Source organism: Erpetoichthys calabaricus, chromosome 5 (assembly GCF_900747795.2).
Source record: "Erpetoichthys calabaricus chromosome 5, fErpCal1.3, whole genome shotgun sequence".
Lineage (NCBI taxonomy): Eukaryota > Metazoa > Chordata > Cladistia > Polypteriformes > Polypteridae > Erpetoichthys > Erpetoichthys calabaricus.
In genome coordinates this window covers 168874547-168893491 of record NC_041398.2, presented here as the reverse complement: position 1 = coordinate 168893491, position 18945 = coordinate 168874547, and the positions used below count along the sequence as shown (strand labels likewise).

At 36.3% G+C, this 18945-nt stretch overlaps 1 protein-coding gene across 5 annotated transcripts in view; it reads right to left on the bottom strand.

Annotated features, from left to right (window-relative positions):
• Positions 1–18945, bottom strand: part of dcun1d4 (DCN1, defective in cullin neddylation 1, domain containing 4 (S. cerevisiae)) — a 69663-nt gene that overhangs the window by 19844 nt on the left and 30874 nt on the right. For 4 of the 5 annotated variants that reach the window (XR_003716284.2, XM_028802208.2, XM_051927659.1 and 1 more), the window contains 2 exons: positions 18704–18795; positions 7589–7697 (listed from right to left, as the gene is read on the bottom strand). Coding sequence is in view for 3 of the 5 variants with exons in the window: in XM_028802208.2 (XP_028658041.1) it covers positions 7589–7697; positions 18704–18795 (201 nt within the window). In the remaining 2 variants the exon portion in view is untranslated. Of the gene's footprint in view, positions 1–2590; positions 2760–7588; positions 7698–18703; positions 18796–18945 lie in introns of all 5 variants that reach the window. The other variant, XR_003716285.2, reaches the window with a different exon arrangement.

Below are 18945 nucleotides of genomic sequence, written 5' to 3'. Positions count from 1 at the left end.
AAACAATATTTACCATGAGTATGATGAATCTGGAATTCACCTTTCTTTAAAAGTTGTTAAGTTCAGTCCATACCAGAGTTATACAAGTTTCATACTGGGTGTCTGATAACGAAGGATGAGCTGTCTCAAGTTCATTCAAATTAAGATATCACTTTATGAGCCTTGCAGACAGAGTCAACAGCAAACATACTGTCTATAACAGTCGTGAAAGACTACTTGAATAAATATGGCATGGTTTGGTTAGCTAAAAAAAAGTAATTACAAAATTAGCAGCAACCAATACTATCACCAAGTGGAGGCATTAGTACTAGTACTACAGTTCACTTTTACATATAATAAAAATATTATATAGGTGTACATGTTGTCAACAATTAGATATCATATAAATTACTTTAGAAAGTGGGTAATGGGAAATTAATTCATTTTAAAAGTAATATTATAACCTTTTAGCATCAGTCAGCAATGCACATAGTACATTCAGAGAAAAAAAAACATACATTGTAAAGCCAGAGCAACACATTTAACCTGAAGATAGAAAAGTTCTAGTAAAACAATTCAATAAATTAAAAGAAACCCCATGCTGTTAAAAATAAAGAAAATAAACATCAAGGATGCAATATCCACCCAAGTAATTGTTTTTGTGGATATGAAATACCTGTAAACATTTGAAAAAAATAACATTGCTGCAACAATATCACAAACTTCAGCAGCATTGACTAATTATTTCTTCCACTGTGTGAAAAGTAAATGATCACTATACTGCAAACTTACATTTTCATAGAGTATGTTCCACTATAAGTGGAGTAACAAGCATTTTTACTTCATGAAAACACAAACTTTTGTAGGTGATTAATATTCATTACTGTATATTTATGTGTGATAATGTGTTTTATCTTTATATGTTGTGCTGCTCAAACCATCACACAAGGTAAAACTACACAATTTGCAAGGAGCAATGATAACCCCTACCTTTTCTAAACACTTCCACTTCTATTCCTCGTTCAGTTTTTATCATGCTCACCACCGCCAGGCAACAAAGGGCTAGAGGTTTTGTAGATTTTATTTAATGTTCAGATGAAGTAGTGGAGTATCAAATAAAAGTGCTGAATATCAGAATATTAGCTTCTGAAAATATTCTGAAAATTCAATATATTACCCAGGTCTATCTACATCCTGAATCATTATGGTAAAATGCTTTTAAACAGATTAAAATACTGCAGTTATGCTTCAAACATGCCGTTTGTGAAAAAAAAATCAGTTTTTAATCATATCGTTTTTGCTTTGGCAGATATGGTTAATTAATGGAATATAGTACTATATTACATTGTATACTGTGTGCTATGTGTATCTATATTCATGTTGAATATTGATATTCAAAGCCAAAATGCCCTAAATAAGGACTACTTTAATTTTCATAATTTCCTTTTGAAACTGGTGACTAAAAAGGAAAACTATGAAGTATAATGTTTAATTAATATAATCTTATGGAATGGGCATTTTGGATTCTTTATTATACAACTATTGCAACACTTCTTTTAGATAGAAATGTTACATGGGACTGGGAAAAAAAAATAAAAAGAAAAACATTTTTTAACATTGATGTGTTTTGTGAATGAAAGTTGGCATGGCCATATACTTCAGCTGGTGGGTCTCAACAGTTCTGCAAGAAATAAAGGATCACATAAATCCCCACTTTTTTTCAACTGAACTTCAATTAATTTTGATTTAGTGACATCCATTTTATTAATTATGAAAGCAGGAAACTATTTTAAAAATATATGAATACTCACTAACAGTGAGGAATAGGATTACACAATATGGACTTTGTTACTACTTTCAATCAGTTTGTGCTTTCGAACACACGTGTTGACAAATGTAACCAGCTGCATGTGCAGATGTGCAGTAAGAACAGTCACAGGTTAGCAGCTCAATAAACTCTGGCTATTTAACTGGAATAGCAGAACCCACTACTTGTAATTCCCAGTGTCCTAAGTATGCTTCCAGCTGTGCTGTCTCAAGAAGCACAGCTGCAGAAAGGCTGTACTGCTGAGGGATGCTGTAAGATCCCTTAGCCAAGATAGCAAATGTCACTGAATAACCAGCAGTACACACCACTGCACAATAGATTCTGTCACAGGTACAAGGTTGTCTGTTTAAATGAGGAAAAGCAGAACCTGCTGTTTGTAACACCCAGTGTGTCCTAAGTACACAATCCCAGCTGTGCTGACTTGTGGGTTTGGCTGCTGGTACAGTAAAAGACACTTTTAGAAATCCCTCAAGGAAGACAGCACATCTCTGCTGAGGGATCAACTGTCAGTTAGTGGTAGCTTTTCATGTCATCATTATGTCTTTATCCAACTCTATGAGGTACTTCGTTCAAAAACTGTAGGATATTTAAGCTTAAGATCAACATACCACAGATGCTTGTGGTTCACTTTAGTTTAAATTATTTGTACAGTACAGTAATTCTAGTTTATTCTCATTTTACTAGTAAGACTGAAATGTTTTTCTGTAAAATAAGTAATAAAGCATTATGCATTTATGCCGATATTTCCATTAATGGGCATTTTCAGTGCTGGTTCCGACTTACATACAAAATCGGGTTTCGAAAGTATGCAGGAACGGAACTCGTTCATAACCCGGGGGCTGCCTGTATTTCAATTTCATTTGCTGTTGTTGTTAACATGCCATGTAGGCACTGCCCTCTTAAGCAGTATCAGTATCCAATATTCATGGCCCGGTATTTGGAGACAGTAACCCTAAAGACAAGAAAAGCTTCCCATTAAAACAAGTTTCAACTGCACTACACACTTTAAAGATATAATAAACATATAAACTGTACACTACTGAAAAATTATAAAACATCTGTCTCTGCTTATAATACTCCTTACTTCTGCTAAATATGTGAGGGGTACAGATATTAAAATATTTTCATCTGTTTATAATACACATGCAGCAAATTCTAATATACAATAATTACAAGGGATTTAGAAAGTATTCAAACACTTTTACCTTCTGCACAATTTATTGCATTGTAGATTTAATTTTAAAGGGATAAATTTACAGTTTTCTTCCCAATAATCCACACTCAATAACCTGAGAAAATGAAAACATTTCCTCAGAAAGATTTGCAAATTTATTTAAATAATCAAAAATTGAAAATTCTTATTCATAACTATACAGACCCTTAATTCAATAACATTGTAGAAGCCCTTTTGGCAGCAATTACAACCTTGAGTCTTCTTGGACAAGTCTCTACTCAACTTTGCACAACCTAGGTTTGGGCAGTTTTTCTCATTCTTCCGTCTAACTACTGATTGATAGAGTATTGCTTAGATGGTCATCCTTCCAGGAGGTTCTCCCATCTTACCAGAGGACTTCTGAAGCTGTGTGAGAGTCACCTCCCTGACTAAAGCCCTTCTTGTCTGGTTACCCAGATTGGACAGACAGCCAACTCTAGGAAGAGTGCTGGGGGTTCCAAATGTTTTCCATTTAACAATTGTTGAGACCACTGTGCTCTTGGAAACACTAAAAATTTTAGAAAGTTTTATACCCTTGTTCTATGCCTTATCTATCGCAGAGGTCTAAAGAAAGTTCCTGGACTTCATGGCGTGGTTTTTGTCATGACATGCAGTACGACTTATTGGACTTTATATATGCAGGTATGTAAGTTTCCAAACTATGTCAAGTCAATTCAATCAATTCAAGAGTACAATCAAATTCTGACAACAATATGAACTGTAACAACAAAGGGTCAGAATACTTCTACAAAAAGAGAGATTTCAGTTTTTCATTTTTAATAAATTTGATAACCTTGTTGAAAATGATTTCACTTTGTCATTAAGGGTTATTAAGATTAGAATATGAAAAAATGTAAAACATATCAATTTATAATTAACAAATTTAAGTGTGCAGAACGTGAAGGGGTCTGAATACTTTCTGAATCCACTGAATGTCAATTTTAAGGTTTGATTAAGCGATTACTCATGTAGTCAACTCAGCTTTCTAGTTACAGAGCAACAATACCACTTTTTAACAATGAATTCTGATGGCAAATAATTTAACAGTATAGGCCAATACTGAGTAAAGGTACAAGTACTTAAATTAAAAATAATAATAAGTTGTAATGCTAGATTTTCAGTAACATAAATAATAAAACGGTCATAACAACTTCTTCATAATGAAAGTGCATACAATATTAACAAAAATATTTATTAAACTATTAAATATAAATTAAATATTTATTAGCAATAACAAACCGGCAGAGATTTTATTAACTGAGGTTGAATTTTGAAAGGTTTATAGAAAGAATGATATATGAAGATCACAGAATACTTATTTTTTCTTTACAAACACACATACTAAATGCATTAATTACTATCTTTGATGAATCCTACCAAAATAAGAATCTAACATTAACATCAATGCCACAAGAAGCAGTTAACTTTGTCTTGTTAACAAGTCACTTTATCCATCCATCCATTATCCAACCCGCTATATCCTAACTACAAGGTCACAGGGGTCTGCTGGAGCCAATCCCAGCCAACACAGGGCGCAAGGAAGGAAACAAACCCCGGGCAGGGCACCAGCCCACCGCAGAGTCACTTTATCAGGCATCTGATACTTGCAGTTTTGAGATTAAGTTTACATTTTTACATTTAGGAACCAACTGGTTGTCTTTACTAAACAAGCATATCCATCCATCCATTATCCAACCCGCTATATCCTAACTACAGGGTCACGGGGGTCTGCTGGAGCCAATCCCAGCCAACACAGGGCACAAGGCAGGAAACAAACTCCGGGCAGGGTGGGCACACACGCACACACACACACACACACACACACACCCACACACATTAGGGACAATTTTATTTTATTTGTAGTCCACATATAAGACCAACTCAGTATAGAATGACAAGGCATGACTACTGCTGTCATGTGCCTATTCCCAGTGACAGCACACAAACTGTTCTTGCAGTCTCAGAGCATTAAGTACAGCTACACCCCTGTTATGCAGCTGAAGAAATTTACCAAAATCTCTAAGTCCAAATCATATAGTCTTACTTGGAGCAAAAGGAGTAGAATGGAGAAATCTGAACCTTACAACAAAATTCTGAAAACTTAAATCATATAAAACATACAAATATATATTAAATCCAGATTTACAAAACAAAAATGAAGGCCAAAGTGCCAATCAAAATTAACCTGCAAGTAATGTGTATGCATTGGTCACTCCAACCACATACTAGGATAAGTTTCATCATCCTATGCATGCAGATTGCAAGTCTTGTCAAAACAAATACAATTTTTTCATTTTCTATTTCTGCTTACATCTTCTATACAATAAAAATATGTCAGCTAATTCTTAATATTGTAACCTGTTGTATTTTACTTACATCCCCTTTTCTTGTGTTTGAACTTTGATTTACAAAGCATATGTTGTATTCAAGGAAAGCCATAAAGTGAAACTGATACTGAGTATGAATACATGGGGATAGTATATATGGAACAATTGATGCACATCTACTTCCCAATCCTTAGTGTTCATCTTTAATTCTATAATGTAAAAACTTCAGCATTTAGCTGTAATAACATCACAGCATATAAAGAATTAGAGGAAATTATTTTTTGTAAATATTTATTATTTTCATATGTATGGCAAGTATTCCCAAGTAGTATCGATGTAGCCCTATTTCCCAGTCTTCTTGCCCTTCATCTGTAGGTATGTCTTGTAAATATTTTAACATATAATGAAATTATCATGAAACACAAAAGAAAAAAGTACATCTTAGGCATTTTAGACAGTTCACAAAAATATTTGTCTTGGATGGTTATGTTATGTCTTATGGATTACTGTGTCAATAGAAAAAAATGTATTTTACTGTTCCAAACATTACTTTTGCAAAAAGTAAAGCAATAAAATAAAATTTTTAAATGTCTTGAAATAAGAAACTAACAAAGTATTAGATCACTTCACAGTTACAAAAACTGAGATGTTATTCAAATATAGCACAGTGCTTGATTAAGCAAATATAACAAACAGGTGCTAACGATCAATACCATAACGCATAGGCTGAAACTAAGTTATTAACTTAAAGTAAAATAGCGATATACAGTGAATAAAACTAGGAAAAGGATGACCATACTAAACAGGCGAGGTTGTGGTAGGTGTGGAGGTTTAACCTACAAATTAAAACCATGGCAAAAGTGAAAATAACAGTAAGGCACAAGATGTCATCCTATTTCACCAAGGTCTCTCCCAAGCAGATATTGTGATAAGCAGATATTGCACAAGGAAATAGACAATGTTGGGAACTGGAAATGCATTGGTCGGGCAAGGAAACGGAGTGTAGCAAATGAGAAACACATCAAGGTTACCTTCCTACAAAATCAGAACATGTCAACACTATCAGCTCAGAACTATCAGAAACTGCTGCGACTCTGGTACACCCATCTACAGTACAGAGAAGTCTTCTAACAAGTGGTCCTCATGAAACAGTTTTGACTGAAAAACAATTCTTTGAAGGTTGAAATAAAGTCAAATGACTTACCTAGGAAAAAAAAATACACAGACAGGGATGTAGAAAAATGGGGTGCTCTGGACCAATAAGTGAAAATTTGAAATATTTGGCTCTAATAGAACATAGTCTGTCCACCAAAGGACTGGAGAATTGTACATTGATAAATGTCTGCAGGCAACAGCATAGCACGATGAAGGTTCCTGGTAGGTTTGGGGCTGCATTTCCACAAATGGAATTTGTGAGTTGAATAAAATTGAAGACCCCCTTGCTGTTGAGAAGCACAGGCAGATTTTTATTCATCATTCAATGCAATCAGGGAGAGTTTGATTAGTTCCAACTTCATTCTGCAGCATGAAAATGATCCCAGACAGATAGCCAAAATCATAAAAACTATCTGCAGTGAAGAGAGGAACAGGGAAGCCTGCAACAGATAGTATGGCCCCACAGAGCCCTCATCTCAACATCATCAAGCCAATCTGTGATTGCTTAAACAGACAGAAGCAAGTAAGACAGCCAAAGTCTGCAGTGGAGCTGCGGCAAGGTCCAAGAGGCTCAGAACAGCCTACCACATGAAGCAAGTGAACCTAAAAAAACTGCTGTTTTTAAGGCGAATGGTTGTGACTCCAAATATTGATTTTACTTATGTCTTTTTGTTTTGCTTTACTGCACTCTTAAAGAAGATTATTGATTAATAAAAACTATTCACGGCATTACTTTTGAAAGCATTCCTACTTTACACTCTTTTAAAAGTGCCTGAAACTATTGTACACAGAAATGTATTTTATCTCCTTTTTGATCAAACCATTTTAATTGTTGCTATTATGCACAGAACATAGTATGGACAAAAGAGTGGAAATGATCAACTGTTATAAATGTTGACTCCTAGTCTGTTATTCAGTTTGACTCATACTTTTAGAACATGAAACATTATCAGTAATAGCTTCCATTTATCTGTCCCAATTGCCCCTCCCTTTGGCAACAGTATTATTTGTCACAATCCTGTTAATCTTGCAAATAAAAAAATGCTAATATTAAAAAATTAGCAGTTGCTTCAGCATTCAACTTACCCGTGCAAAATCAAAAGCGTATCTGTAAATAAGTTTGAAATTAGTGGGTTCGTTTAGTACAGATCTCAAATAGTCCAATGAATTTCTTAATTTTTCAGTTGTATCACACCTATAGAGAATGGATAGAAATAAATTATCCATTAATAACAGATATGAGTAACAAAACTTTGTTGAATTAAAGAAAACACATTTCTGAATTGTTTACATTACTAATGAACTCTTCCAAAATAAACTCATCTAATAAGAGGTTTCCAGTTCTGTAAAATATCTGTATAATTTTAAAAAATAGAATAACCTGCTAACACAACCATTGTTACTACTTATGAAGTAAATTCACCCATCCATGTAATTTCTGAAACCACTTAATTAAGATTGTAGTTTCATGAGGATTAAATCTAATCCAATGGCATTGTGAAAAATACAGAAATTAAACATGACCAGTCAAGTCAAGTGACATTAATGTCTTACCACCCATACATAGTATTACATCATACAGTGACATGAAATGATTTGAGTGATAAGTCAAAAACTAAAGAGGGTCATGTGATCAGGAAGTCCATCTTTCAAGTGGGACAAGACTAGCCTTTTAAAGTACTTCATGATGACAGATAAGAGTGCTACTTTAATGCTCCAACATAGGTATACCTTTGTTACCCTGTGGGCTACCTTATGACCCTACCTATATGCAGCATTACAGGCTTTTAAAAGTGCACGTACCCCCAATGTCACTCACAGTTAATGATTTGTTCTGTTGGTGTTTAAAACAGTCACATCATCTATGTACTTGTTAATGAAGCCAATGACTGATGATGCATACTACTCTTGATCTGATGGTCATATGTGATTAAAACACTCCTGCAGGGCTGAAGTAGCTCCATCTGGCCAAACTCTTATTTGTTTAAGAATTGGTGTGGACAGTTAACCATTTATGCATTAGGTGTCCTGCCATATTTCAAAGGTGTTTGTATATCTATACATATAAAAGGCAAAGCCCTCACTGACTCATCACTAATTCTCCCGCTTTCCATATAGGTGGGAAGCTGAAATTTCGTATGCTCATTCCTTGTAGTGTACTTACAAAAATTTGGTATGCTTCATGTCCTATTGCAAAACCCAAGGTGGGGGGAAATGGGTGTACCCTCTAAACTGTATATATAGATAGGGGAAACCCTCCTCACCATTTCTGCGACTTCCAATATACATACATATATAGGAAGCCCAAATTTCCCATGCTCATCCTTTACACTGTACTTACAAATGTTAAGTATGTTTCATTTTGCGCCATGCCCCGTAACGAACTTTCAAAAATAACATCTTCTTTTTTGGCTGTTCTCACCATTATGCCATAAGGAACTTTCGGAACTAACCTCTACTTTTGGCAGTTTCATTACCTATTTTCCATTAACAGAGGATTTATTTCAAGGTAGAGACGCACAAGGGCTGCCCCCGGTCCCCCTTCCTTTTTCCACACGGCCACTGTCAGCACATCTACCACGTGGTTGGCTCCCTGCCTATATACAATAAACAACATCCCACGCTCATGTGCATCCTCACTCGCTTCCTTACTTTCCTCAGTTCATCGTGCTCACTGCTCCCTTCTTCTTTGCTCCACCGCCTTCAAGCCTGTTATTGTTCGCCTTCCTTCACGTCTTCCTGCTGGTGACTCCTGCCTTTTCGTTTACTCTACTGCTTCAAGGCTGACGTTGTTGGGTTTCCTTACTTCCTCACATCTCCCTCCTTGTGACTGTTGCCTTTTATTTTACTCTACCGCTTCAAGGCTGTCATTGTTGGGCTTCCTTACTTTCTCACGTACATCTTCCTGGTGCCAACTTCTGCTTTTCATTCCCCACTCCACCGCTTCTCGCCTTCCTTCATACTTTCTTTCTCAACGGGCGCAAGTTTACCCTGAATAATATGTCTATTCCAGTGATCACTGTTGATCACAATTTCACCAACCTGTACCCAGTGGTTTCCATGCCCCTAGATTGTGCCTGCCTCTTCCATTCTCTCTCTTACTTATTGCATGGCCATATCAATCTCAGCCTTGATATCCGCAGAGACATTGTGTCTTATGTACTGAATGACTGGGACAGGTTCAAGGTGTGGAATGATGATGGTACAGGAGACAATTATACTACACAGGACCACTATAGCAGTGAAATGCTTAAGCTCTCAACCTAGGCTTCTGCAAGTGAACTGATAGCTGCTGTGGAATTGTTTTGTTATCCCTTTCAAGTGTATAGAAATGGGGAAATATTTTACACTTTTGGACACCCGGGAATGCCTGTTAAACATCTTAGATTCACAGATAGGGATTTGGGTAGTGGACACTTCAATGTTTATGAATGTTTCAACTCTGACAAAGTGGACACAATGAAATGAAACCTGTTGTTTCTTTACAACAGTTGACAAAGGTGGAATGTAACTTGAACACAACACGTACTCCAAATACGAACTTGATTGAAAGAAATAATGATAATCAAATCCTTGATGACAGCAACGCTCATAACAGTGACAAAACAACACAAACACGACATAAAAGATGTCGTGGTAGATTTTCAGATGAAACTAAACGGAAGCAACTTCATCAGGCAGCTGCTAAATACTCTCGGGCAAATCCACAAGTTCATAGAGACGCCGTTTTTAAATATTCCAAATTGCATCCTCATGTTAACACAGCTTCTGTTTGTAGGTACGATCCGAATAATGACAAACAGCTCATTAGGAAAAAAAAGGTTGCCCTCAACAAAGCAGATTGTGGATTTGCCTACGATCTACACATAGATTATGAAAATGACAAAACCGTACAGATCGGTTCAATGGATGTCTGCAAACATCGTTTACAAAGAGATCCTTACATCCTAAATTAAACTCTTTACAATCATCAAATTCACACTCAATACTAAAATAAGCCTACGTCAATTACATTGACAATCATGTTATGTTATTTTTAAAATGTTTCCTTTTCTTTTTCAGTGTTGCTAGTGTTAAAATAAACCCAAAAACTCCATCAAAAGCAATAATGGTATTTTTACATATCCAAGGGTGTCACCTTTAAAATGAATTCCATGTTCCATGTTGACTGCTCTCAATAGTAGAACATTCAATTTGCATACATAAATGAAGAGGTGAGCAGTGCATCACAGCCAAGTGAATCTGCTTTTGTCCCACTTACATCATGCCACATAAAGTGAAAGACTCAGTATCATTGAATAGCCGAGTTTCAAACCTTTTTAATGAGGTATAGTTTTCTATGACTGGTCACTTCCACTACAAGTTACTGCCATATGAAAAAGACAGGAAATATATTGCATATGCATCAGTTCATCTTTACATATTTTTATGCATTGTTACGCACAACCTTTTGTGAGACTCCATGGAGACTGTTTGGTTGATGTGCAACAAGACTTGAAATTTGTACTAGGGAAATGTCAATCTCTTCAAAGACAAACAAACATATGCTTAAGTAATTCCTAAAAAAGGTACAGAATTCTAGCGATACAGAGTATGAAGGCCTCAAGTCGCAGTTTTGACTCTAGAGAATGACACATTTGCTGAAGGACTTAATGCTATGCTTGATTTAAAAGTTCTGCTTAATATAACTTTAAAGCGATGTGGCATGCACTTTTACAGTTTAAGCATCACGGGTTCAACTACCTTATCCGGAGGCTGTCTAGTGCACATTCTCCTTATGTCATACACACTTGAAGTTTCAATGAGGAGCACTTTGATTAAATGTCACTGGCCGAGCAAACTTCCAAAGGGTCACTTTTTGTTCTAAAGTATTTTCATTGCACTGTGCCATGCTGTGCCCCGCTGCTCCTCCTTGCAGTTTAAAATGAGGACTCCAACTCCCACCCCGCCCCTTTCAAACATCACTAAAACATATTGCTCAAACTTTCATGGGGGAATTGCTCATTGATTGAATGTATATGAATACAGCCATGCCATACTGCTGCTTGAAGCTTGCATTGTTATGACCCCCCACCACTCCACTCAAATAAATGTCATTCTATCATGTTGCTCACGTCTCTGCTATGGGATATGACATCTAAACTTGGTACATTGATAGCTGACAGATTGGGAAACAAAAGAAAATTGATTCCAGGATTGTGCATCATGAATTGTCCTGGTAATGGTACTGTAGAATTCAGTTTTTTGAAAAGAAATCCCTAAAGTGCATTTTTATGTATTTAATTTAGTTGATATTGGTATAAACTAAGGTATTTAATCATATAAATACTTTCTTTTAAAAATGTGGAGTGTTGTACTCACTACTCTTCAACCATCTGCAGCTCCATTATTACATAGGCAGAATAATAGCCCTTTATTTTTTGGCATGGAATTTAGGTGAAATACTGGAAAAAAATCATTGGTGTTAAGCAGTGTTCTGTATGCAGGCAACAGCATAATGGAAACAAGATCACAAAAAACAAGGTTTTGTCAGGGTATGTCTATCCATATCAGTCAAGTCATCCATTTCAAATCATAAGTTTAAATTTGCTAACCTAGCACATTTGTTTGACATGTTAGAAGAAAGCAGGAGAAAACACAGGCAAGGGAGAACACACAATTTTTAAAGTTCCTTTTCAAGGCTGATTTTATCATTTGCTATTATAAACAGGACTACTCAACTACCCATCATTAACAGACTGAAGACTGATGGGTGTGCAGAAAATTTAATTTTAAAGAGAGCACATGCACAGGATTTTGATGGCTCTTATATCATAGTTGCCCTACCACTATGTTTTTTTCCTGTTTAGATGGGCTGGCTTTTGTTCTTCTGTTTTCACCTCTCTATCCATACCATAATAATTTTCTATATAAAAAACGTGTACAAACGTACATGTAACCCCCAAAAATTGTTAACGCAATTTTGAATATTCTTGAATATGAGCATTTTTTTGCTGAATATTCTAACATAATTTTTGGTCTAATCTGATATCCTTAATATAAAGCAACATTTCAATGTATATAAAGCTACACGTGTCTCATTTATTCAATGACTGAGAAGAAATTCTTGGGTATTTGCAGACAACCTGAGAAAAAATGGTTTTCATAAAAGGATTTATCTCATTGGAGACCCGGATTCGCTTCCCAGGTCCTTCCTGCGTGGAGTTTGCATTTTCTCCCCATGTCTGCGTGGGTTTCCTCCGGGTACTCTGGTTTCCTCCCACAGTCCAAAGACATGCAGGTTAGGTGCATTGGCTATCTCAAAGCCCTGAGGCTCAGAAAAACCCAACATCACCAAAAAGTTAAGAAGAAAAAGAAAACATTGCATTTATATAGCGCATAAAGACACTCTAAATACTTTACCTAGAGACTGGGGAGCCACTTCAGTCACCCCCAATGTGCAGCATCCACCCAGATGATGGCACAGCAGTAATTCTGCACCAGTATACTCACCACACATTAGCTATTTGAATCAGAACTAGAATCACATTTATTGGCCAAGTAAGCATGCATACAAGGAATTTGACTCTGGTTTTGGTGATTCTCCAAACATAAGTTACATAATCGAAATACACACAACTGTTAATCACACAACTGAGATAAAAAACAAGACAGAGAATGGAAATACATATATATATATATATATATATATATATATATATATATAAGTGCAGAGTGCAACTCGGTGCAAGAAATGCTGAAATAAACACTGAAAAATAAGAATTAACAACATCTAAACAGTATTGCAAGATTCGGGGGTGGGGGGGTGGTTTGAGGGGGCATGCCCAGCCTGATTAAGATGATTTAACTATATGTGAACTTGATGGCCTGTGGGGAAAAAATGTTCTTATAGATTAATATATGCAAAAACAAACAGATATAACACCTGGCCAATGGTAGAAGTTCAAATAGGTTGTGGCCTGGATGTGAGGGGTCGGTGATGATTTTCCCTGCCTGTTTCATGACTTTAGAATAGCACAGGTCCTGTAAGGTGGGCAGACTGTCACCAATGATATTTTCGGCAGACCTGATTATTTGATGTAGCCTGTTTTTGTCATGTTTAGTCACTGATCCAAAACACATTATGGATAAGCTGAGAACATACTCAATGACTGCTGTGTGGAACTGAATCAGCAGCTCCTGTGGAAGGCTGAACTTCCTCAGCTGTCATAGGAACTACATTCGTTGTTGTGCCATTTTTATAATGGAACTTATGTTGGTCTCCCATTTCAAGTCCCAGAAAATTATGGATGCCAGAAACATGAAGGTTTCCACAGCTGTCATAACAGTATTAAGCATGGAGAGGAGGGATAATATTATGGAATATCTACTAAAGTCCACTGTCATCTCCACAGTTTTGAGAGTGTTTAGCTTCATTTTGTTCTGACTATATCAAAGGGATAGCTGCTCATCACCATTCCGGATGAGCTCAATGATGGTTGTGTCATTCGCATATTCGATAAGTTTGAAAGAGGGGTCCTTAGAGGTGCAGTCATTAATGTGGAGGGAGAAGAGCAGTGATTGTGCATGATCGTGCAATAGCTAGATGTGAGTTTCCCCAGTTTCACCTGCTGTTTCCTATTGGTCTGGAAATTGGTGATCCATTGACAGGTAGGGATAGAAAACTAGGTAAGTTTTGAGTGGATAAGTTCCAGGATTATTGTACTGGATGCAGAGCTGAAGTCCACAAAGAGAACTCTTGCATATGTCTCTGGGTTGTCAAGATGTTACAGGATGTAGTGCAGGCCCATGTTGACTGCATCATTCACTGCACTGACTGGTTCGCTCAATAACCAAACTGCAGGGGGTACAACAAGGGAGCTGTGATGTCCTTCAGGTGAGCTAACATCTGTCTCTCAAACGTTTTCTTGACCACAGATGTCAGAGCAACAGGCCTGAAGTAATTCATTTTTAGTATGATTGTGGCTAGTTTGAAGCATAAGGGAACTTCAGTTAATCAGCCAGTATAAGTGTGTACACTGAGAGGGTTGGAGATAATGTTGTTTATATTCTGGGGCTTATCAAACCTGAAGGTGGTGAAAGGGTGAGAGAGACAGGGGACAGGGGAAGATTAGGGGGCCAGAATGACTAGGCCATAATGGGCAATTTAGCTAGGATATTGGTAAACGCACTACTCTTTATGAAAGATGCCCAGGGATCTTTTATGACCACTAAGAGTCAGGACCTAAGTTTTACATCTCAACCAAAGGACAGTACCATTTTTACAGCACAGTGTTGCTATCACTGCACTGGGGCATTGGGATCCACATACAGGCCACAGGGTAAGCATCCCTGCTGACCTCACCAAAACCTCTTCCAACTGCAACCCAAGCTCTTGATAGAGGGTCTCCAATCCAAACACTAGTGGGGACCAAACACGCTAAGTTTCAGGTGGATTCTAAAGTGCATCTGGTACGGTTGCTGGCAGTTAATCATGAAAAACAAAAAAAACCAGTGTTTTCTAACTATTAAGTGTGAAACATCATTCAATTTTTTCTGTCTTCTTTAAGTTTGCATCAGACGTAGAACAGCATAAATGATGGCATGTCCAACTGCACGTCAGATTGATAATGATAATTCACTTTATTTGCCATGTCAAACTTCTTGCAAAAAAATTTGTATTTTTTCACATACCCCAAATTACTCTCTGGAGACAGAGAGAAGCTTTGGGTTCAGAGCACAGGGTCAGCTATTTGTCCAGCGCCACTGGAGCGATGGCCATGATTCGAACCAGCAGACTTCCAGTTATAAGTTCCAATTTTCAGATTCAGTAAATAGGTCAGGTATTCTGATTTATTAGTGATCAGTGAATCCCACTGAATTTGCTTCACATTAAGTTCAGAGATAATGTGCACAATTCTCTAAGTCCTTTATCTTGCTCTGTGTCTTTCAAGTTGATACCACTATGACTGACACACACTTATAGGGCCTGTGATGCCAAGGAACAGCATTATATACTCAGGGGTTGACCCCTGTAAATATGTGATTTACGCTGCAAAGCGGGGAGTAAAACATGATTAACCCAGCAGTGAAAACACAACAGGCAATAAAACTATGCTATTCTTTTAACCGCATGCAAGGAGCAAATGTAACTGGGGTACCAATGCATACACTATGTATACGCTGAAAATTATTCATGCATACACAAAGCAAATCAGACAACATCATTAAGCATAGATATATACTGAGGCATGTGTGTATACCTGTGGTGCAGACTGGGTAGTAACATCCCCTTTCAAAATTGACATTACAGCTCTTTGATGTCATGCTGGCCTTGAAAAACATCATGGGGTGTTGGGGGAAAAAAGGTTTGTCTAAGCTGGCCATACAGAGAGTTTTCAAGGGAAAATTATTCAAACAATTTCACCAGTGAAAATGCTTTGGCAAAGTTCACCGATCAACATTGTTTCTTATTCATATTTTACTTTTATTCCCCTCGTAATGCATCTGCAAAGCATGGAATGCTTGCTTATGACTTAGGCACAGCTACTTAAAATAAATATAAGCAAGTTGAAAATGACAATCTTCAAACAATGACACTTGAAAACAGAGCCCTTCACAAAAACAGGATTGTCAGTGGGGACAAAGCAATGTGATCCAAAATAAAGCACACTTTATACAAAAAGACAAAATTGGGAATGTTTTCTCAAAAATGTTAAATGCAATAAAAAAAATGCAGTTGCAGGACAACAGACTAGGTGTGCAAGACCATCCATCCATCCATCCATCCATTTTCCAACCCGCTGAATCCGAACACAGGGTCACGGGGGTCTGCTGGAGCCAATCCCAGCCAACAAAAGGCACAAGGCAGGAACCAATCCAGGGCAGGGTGCCAACCCACCGCAGGTGTGCAGGACCAGATTCAACTTAATACTTCTCAGCAAAGGCAATCAATAAATAACAGGTGGGACTAAACTCTATTCCCATTTTTTCCCTCTTTTCAGTCACAGAAAAAATGTAATACAGAGAAGCTTAATATTCTAAGCGCTAGATGTTTTTTATATTTATTATTAATATTTTTACTTTGTTCACAGTGTGTTTGTAAAACATTAAGTGCTTATGAATTATGCACTATAAAAGGTGCATGTGAAGACTCAGAAAACACAGTCCTTCACAAAAATGGAATTCTCAGAGTATACAAATTGACGTGATGAAAGAGAAAGTGGAGCAGAAGACACTTCAGACTGCTTGCAATGCACATTAGAAACCTGGTAAAAATGTGACCTTGTGACTGTTCAAACATGTTAATATTGTTTATGTACCCTATTCTTATTTTTGCTCCTGAACATAAGACTGTCTATATCTCTTTTATTAAATTGAGGCACTGTGAGTCGGTACATATTTCACATATGAAACACTTATATGTATTTAATATTGCACTATAATGTTTTTAAGTACAGTAGTTGATCCACATTATAATTATCAATTTAGTAGATGGCTTTATTCTTAGCAACCAAGGCTCTGGAGTTGGTGTCGGAGTTGTATAGTCAGAACCAATTATTGGGTTACTGGAGTCAGTTTATTCCAGCCCTGATTGTATTAAAATATTAAATTTCACATATATTAATTTGATTAAACTAGTTTTTTTCTTCTAGCCTTGTGATAAAAATATAGCCTCTTTTTTAATTTTGTAAGCTTTGTCTTATATTTAATGCTACTCAATGTATGTAATTTCTTTAGCCACAATGTCTTTAAACCCAAACTTTTAACAGGTTAGGGTGCTAAAAAGTAGCCTGATGATAGACATTGGCAATGATGAAATGCCTTGTACCTTTTACGTTGTGTACTTTCAATCAATATAGCAAAATATTAATCTAACTGCAAACAGAGGACTTAGAGTCAGAATCAATGGTAAAATAAAATTGAGGAGTCGGAATCAAAGGTATCAACCCCACAGCCCTGAAAGCAACTTAAGAAAAATTCTGTAATAATGAATAGTATTTATTGTGAAGCTACTATGTTAACAAACAACACAGATCATCATTTATTAGCAAACCACAAGAACACTAGTGTTAGGTTAGTTGTGTTGGATAATGCCAGGTCAGTGCGTTAAGAAGGAGTAGCTGGTCAATAAACAGTGAACTAAACTGAATGGAGTTTCTCTCTTTTCCCCTTTACAGCTGCCACAAAGAATGTAATACAACAGACCTGAATATATAGTTTTAAATGACACCTATTTTAAAAAAAATTTGTCAAATCAGCAGCTTACACAGGGTAAGCATGAAACAGACTGTGAGCTGAGGTAGATAAATGAGCATTGCTAATACTGAAAAGGAACATTAAAATGTTAACTTTAAAGCTATTATAATGATAAAAGTAAAATCAGAATTATGGCAGTTATCTTCCATTGTCATTGATAATGGAAAACAACTTTTGCTTGGTTCAATTGATGCTTAACAGTTCTATGATAAACCAGCAATAAGTTGAATTGAATCAGAACAGAATCAGCAGGAGCACTATACTTTTAAGGTACTGAGAAGTGTTTAAAAATCTGTTACAGTGAGGCAGAAAAAAGTAATTCCTAAAATATGCTACGAAGGGTGTGTTTAAGAAACAAAATGATGTCTGTTTCACTAATGATAGAACAATAATTCAAAATTGTAAAAAGGTTAATTGTGCCAGTGATTTGCAAAAAACTAAAATACAGCAATATTGAATAGCGTATGTGTCTGAAGTAACATGATGCTCTAATCAGTGGGCAGTAAAGTACATAAATATTTCTTTACATTTGAACATCTTTTGCCTTAGAATAAGACACATTTATAACACATTCACATAATACTTGAACCTCAACCTAGCAGCCCTGACAGTGTACAAAATATAATGAAACCCTTATGCTTGATGAACACTCCTCCACTCTATGGCGGCATAAATCTCACTGTATAGGTTATGATATATACAAAAAACATGTGAGTGTAATAGGCATATAGTAGTTCAGGTCTGTGTGTCCCCCACCAGATTCATCATCCATTCTGTATTTCCATTACTTTCAGCAACCTGGACAAAGTGTTTTTTGCAATTCAACTACATGTGACTTAAAACAGACAAACTACTTTTCCTTTCTAAAAGCTTAAATACAAACATTTGATGACATTCTAAGCAATTAAGAGTCAAATGTCACAGAAATATTGGTGGTATTAACATTATTAAACAATAACTTACTGCAATGTCCCCATTCCTTTCAACCATTCTTGTAAAGTGAAATATCCCATGTTTTGTGCATCTAGCTTCCAAGCTAATACAAGCATGACTACCTGTATAAAAAATGCATTTTGTTTAGTACTTATTAGAACAGCTTTATGCATACTAAGAGTATTAAAATATCAATTTATACAACTGTTTCAGAGAACAGATTCTATTATAAATTAGTTTAAGACAAACAGACAAGTAAATTTTATTGGCAT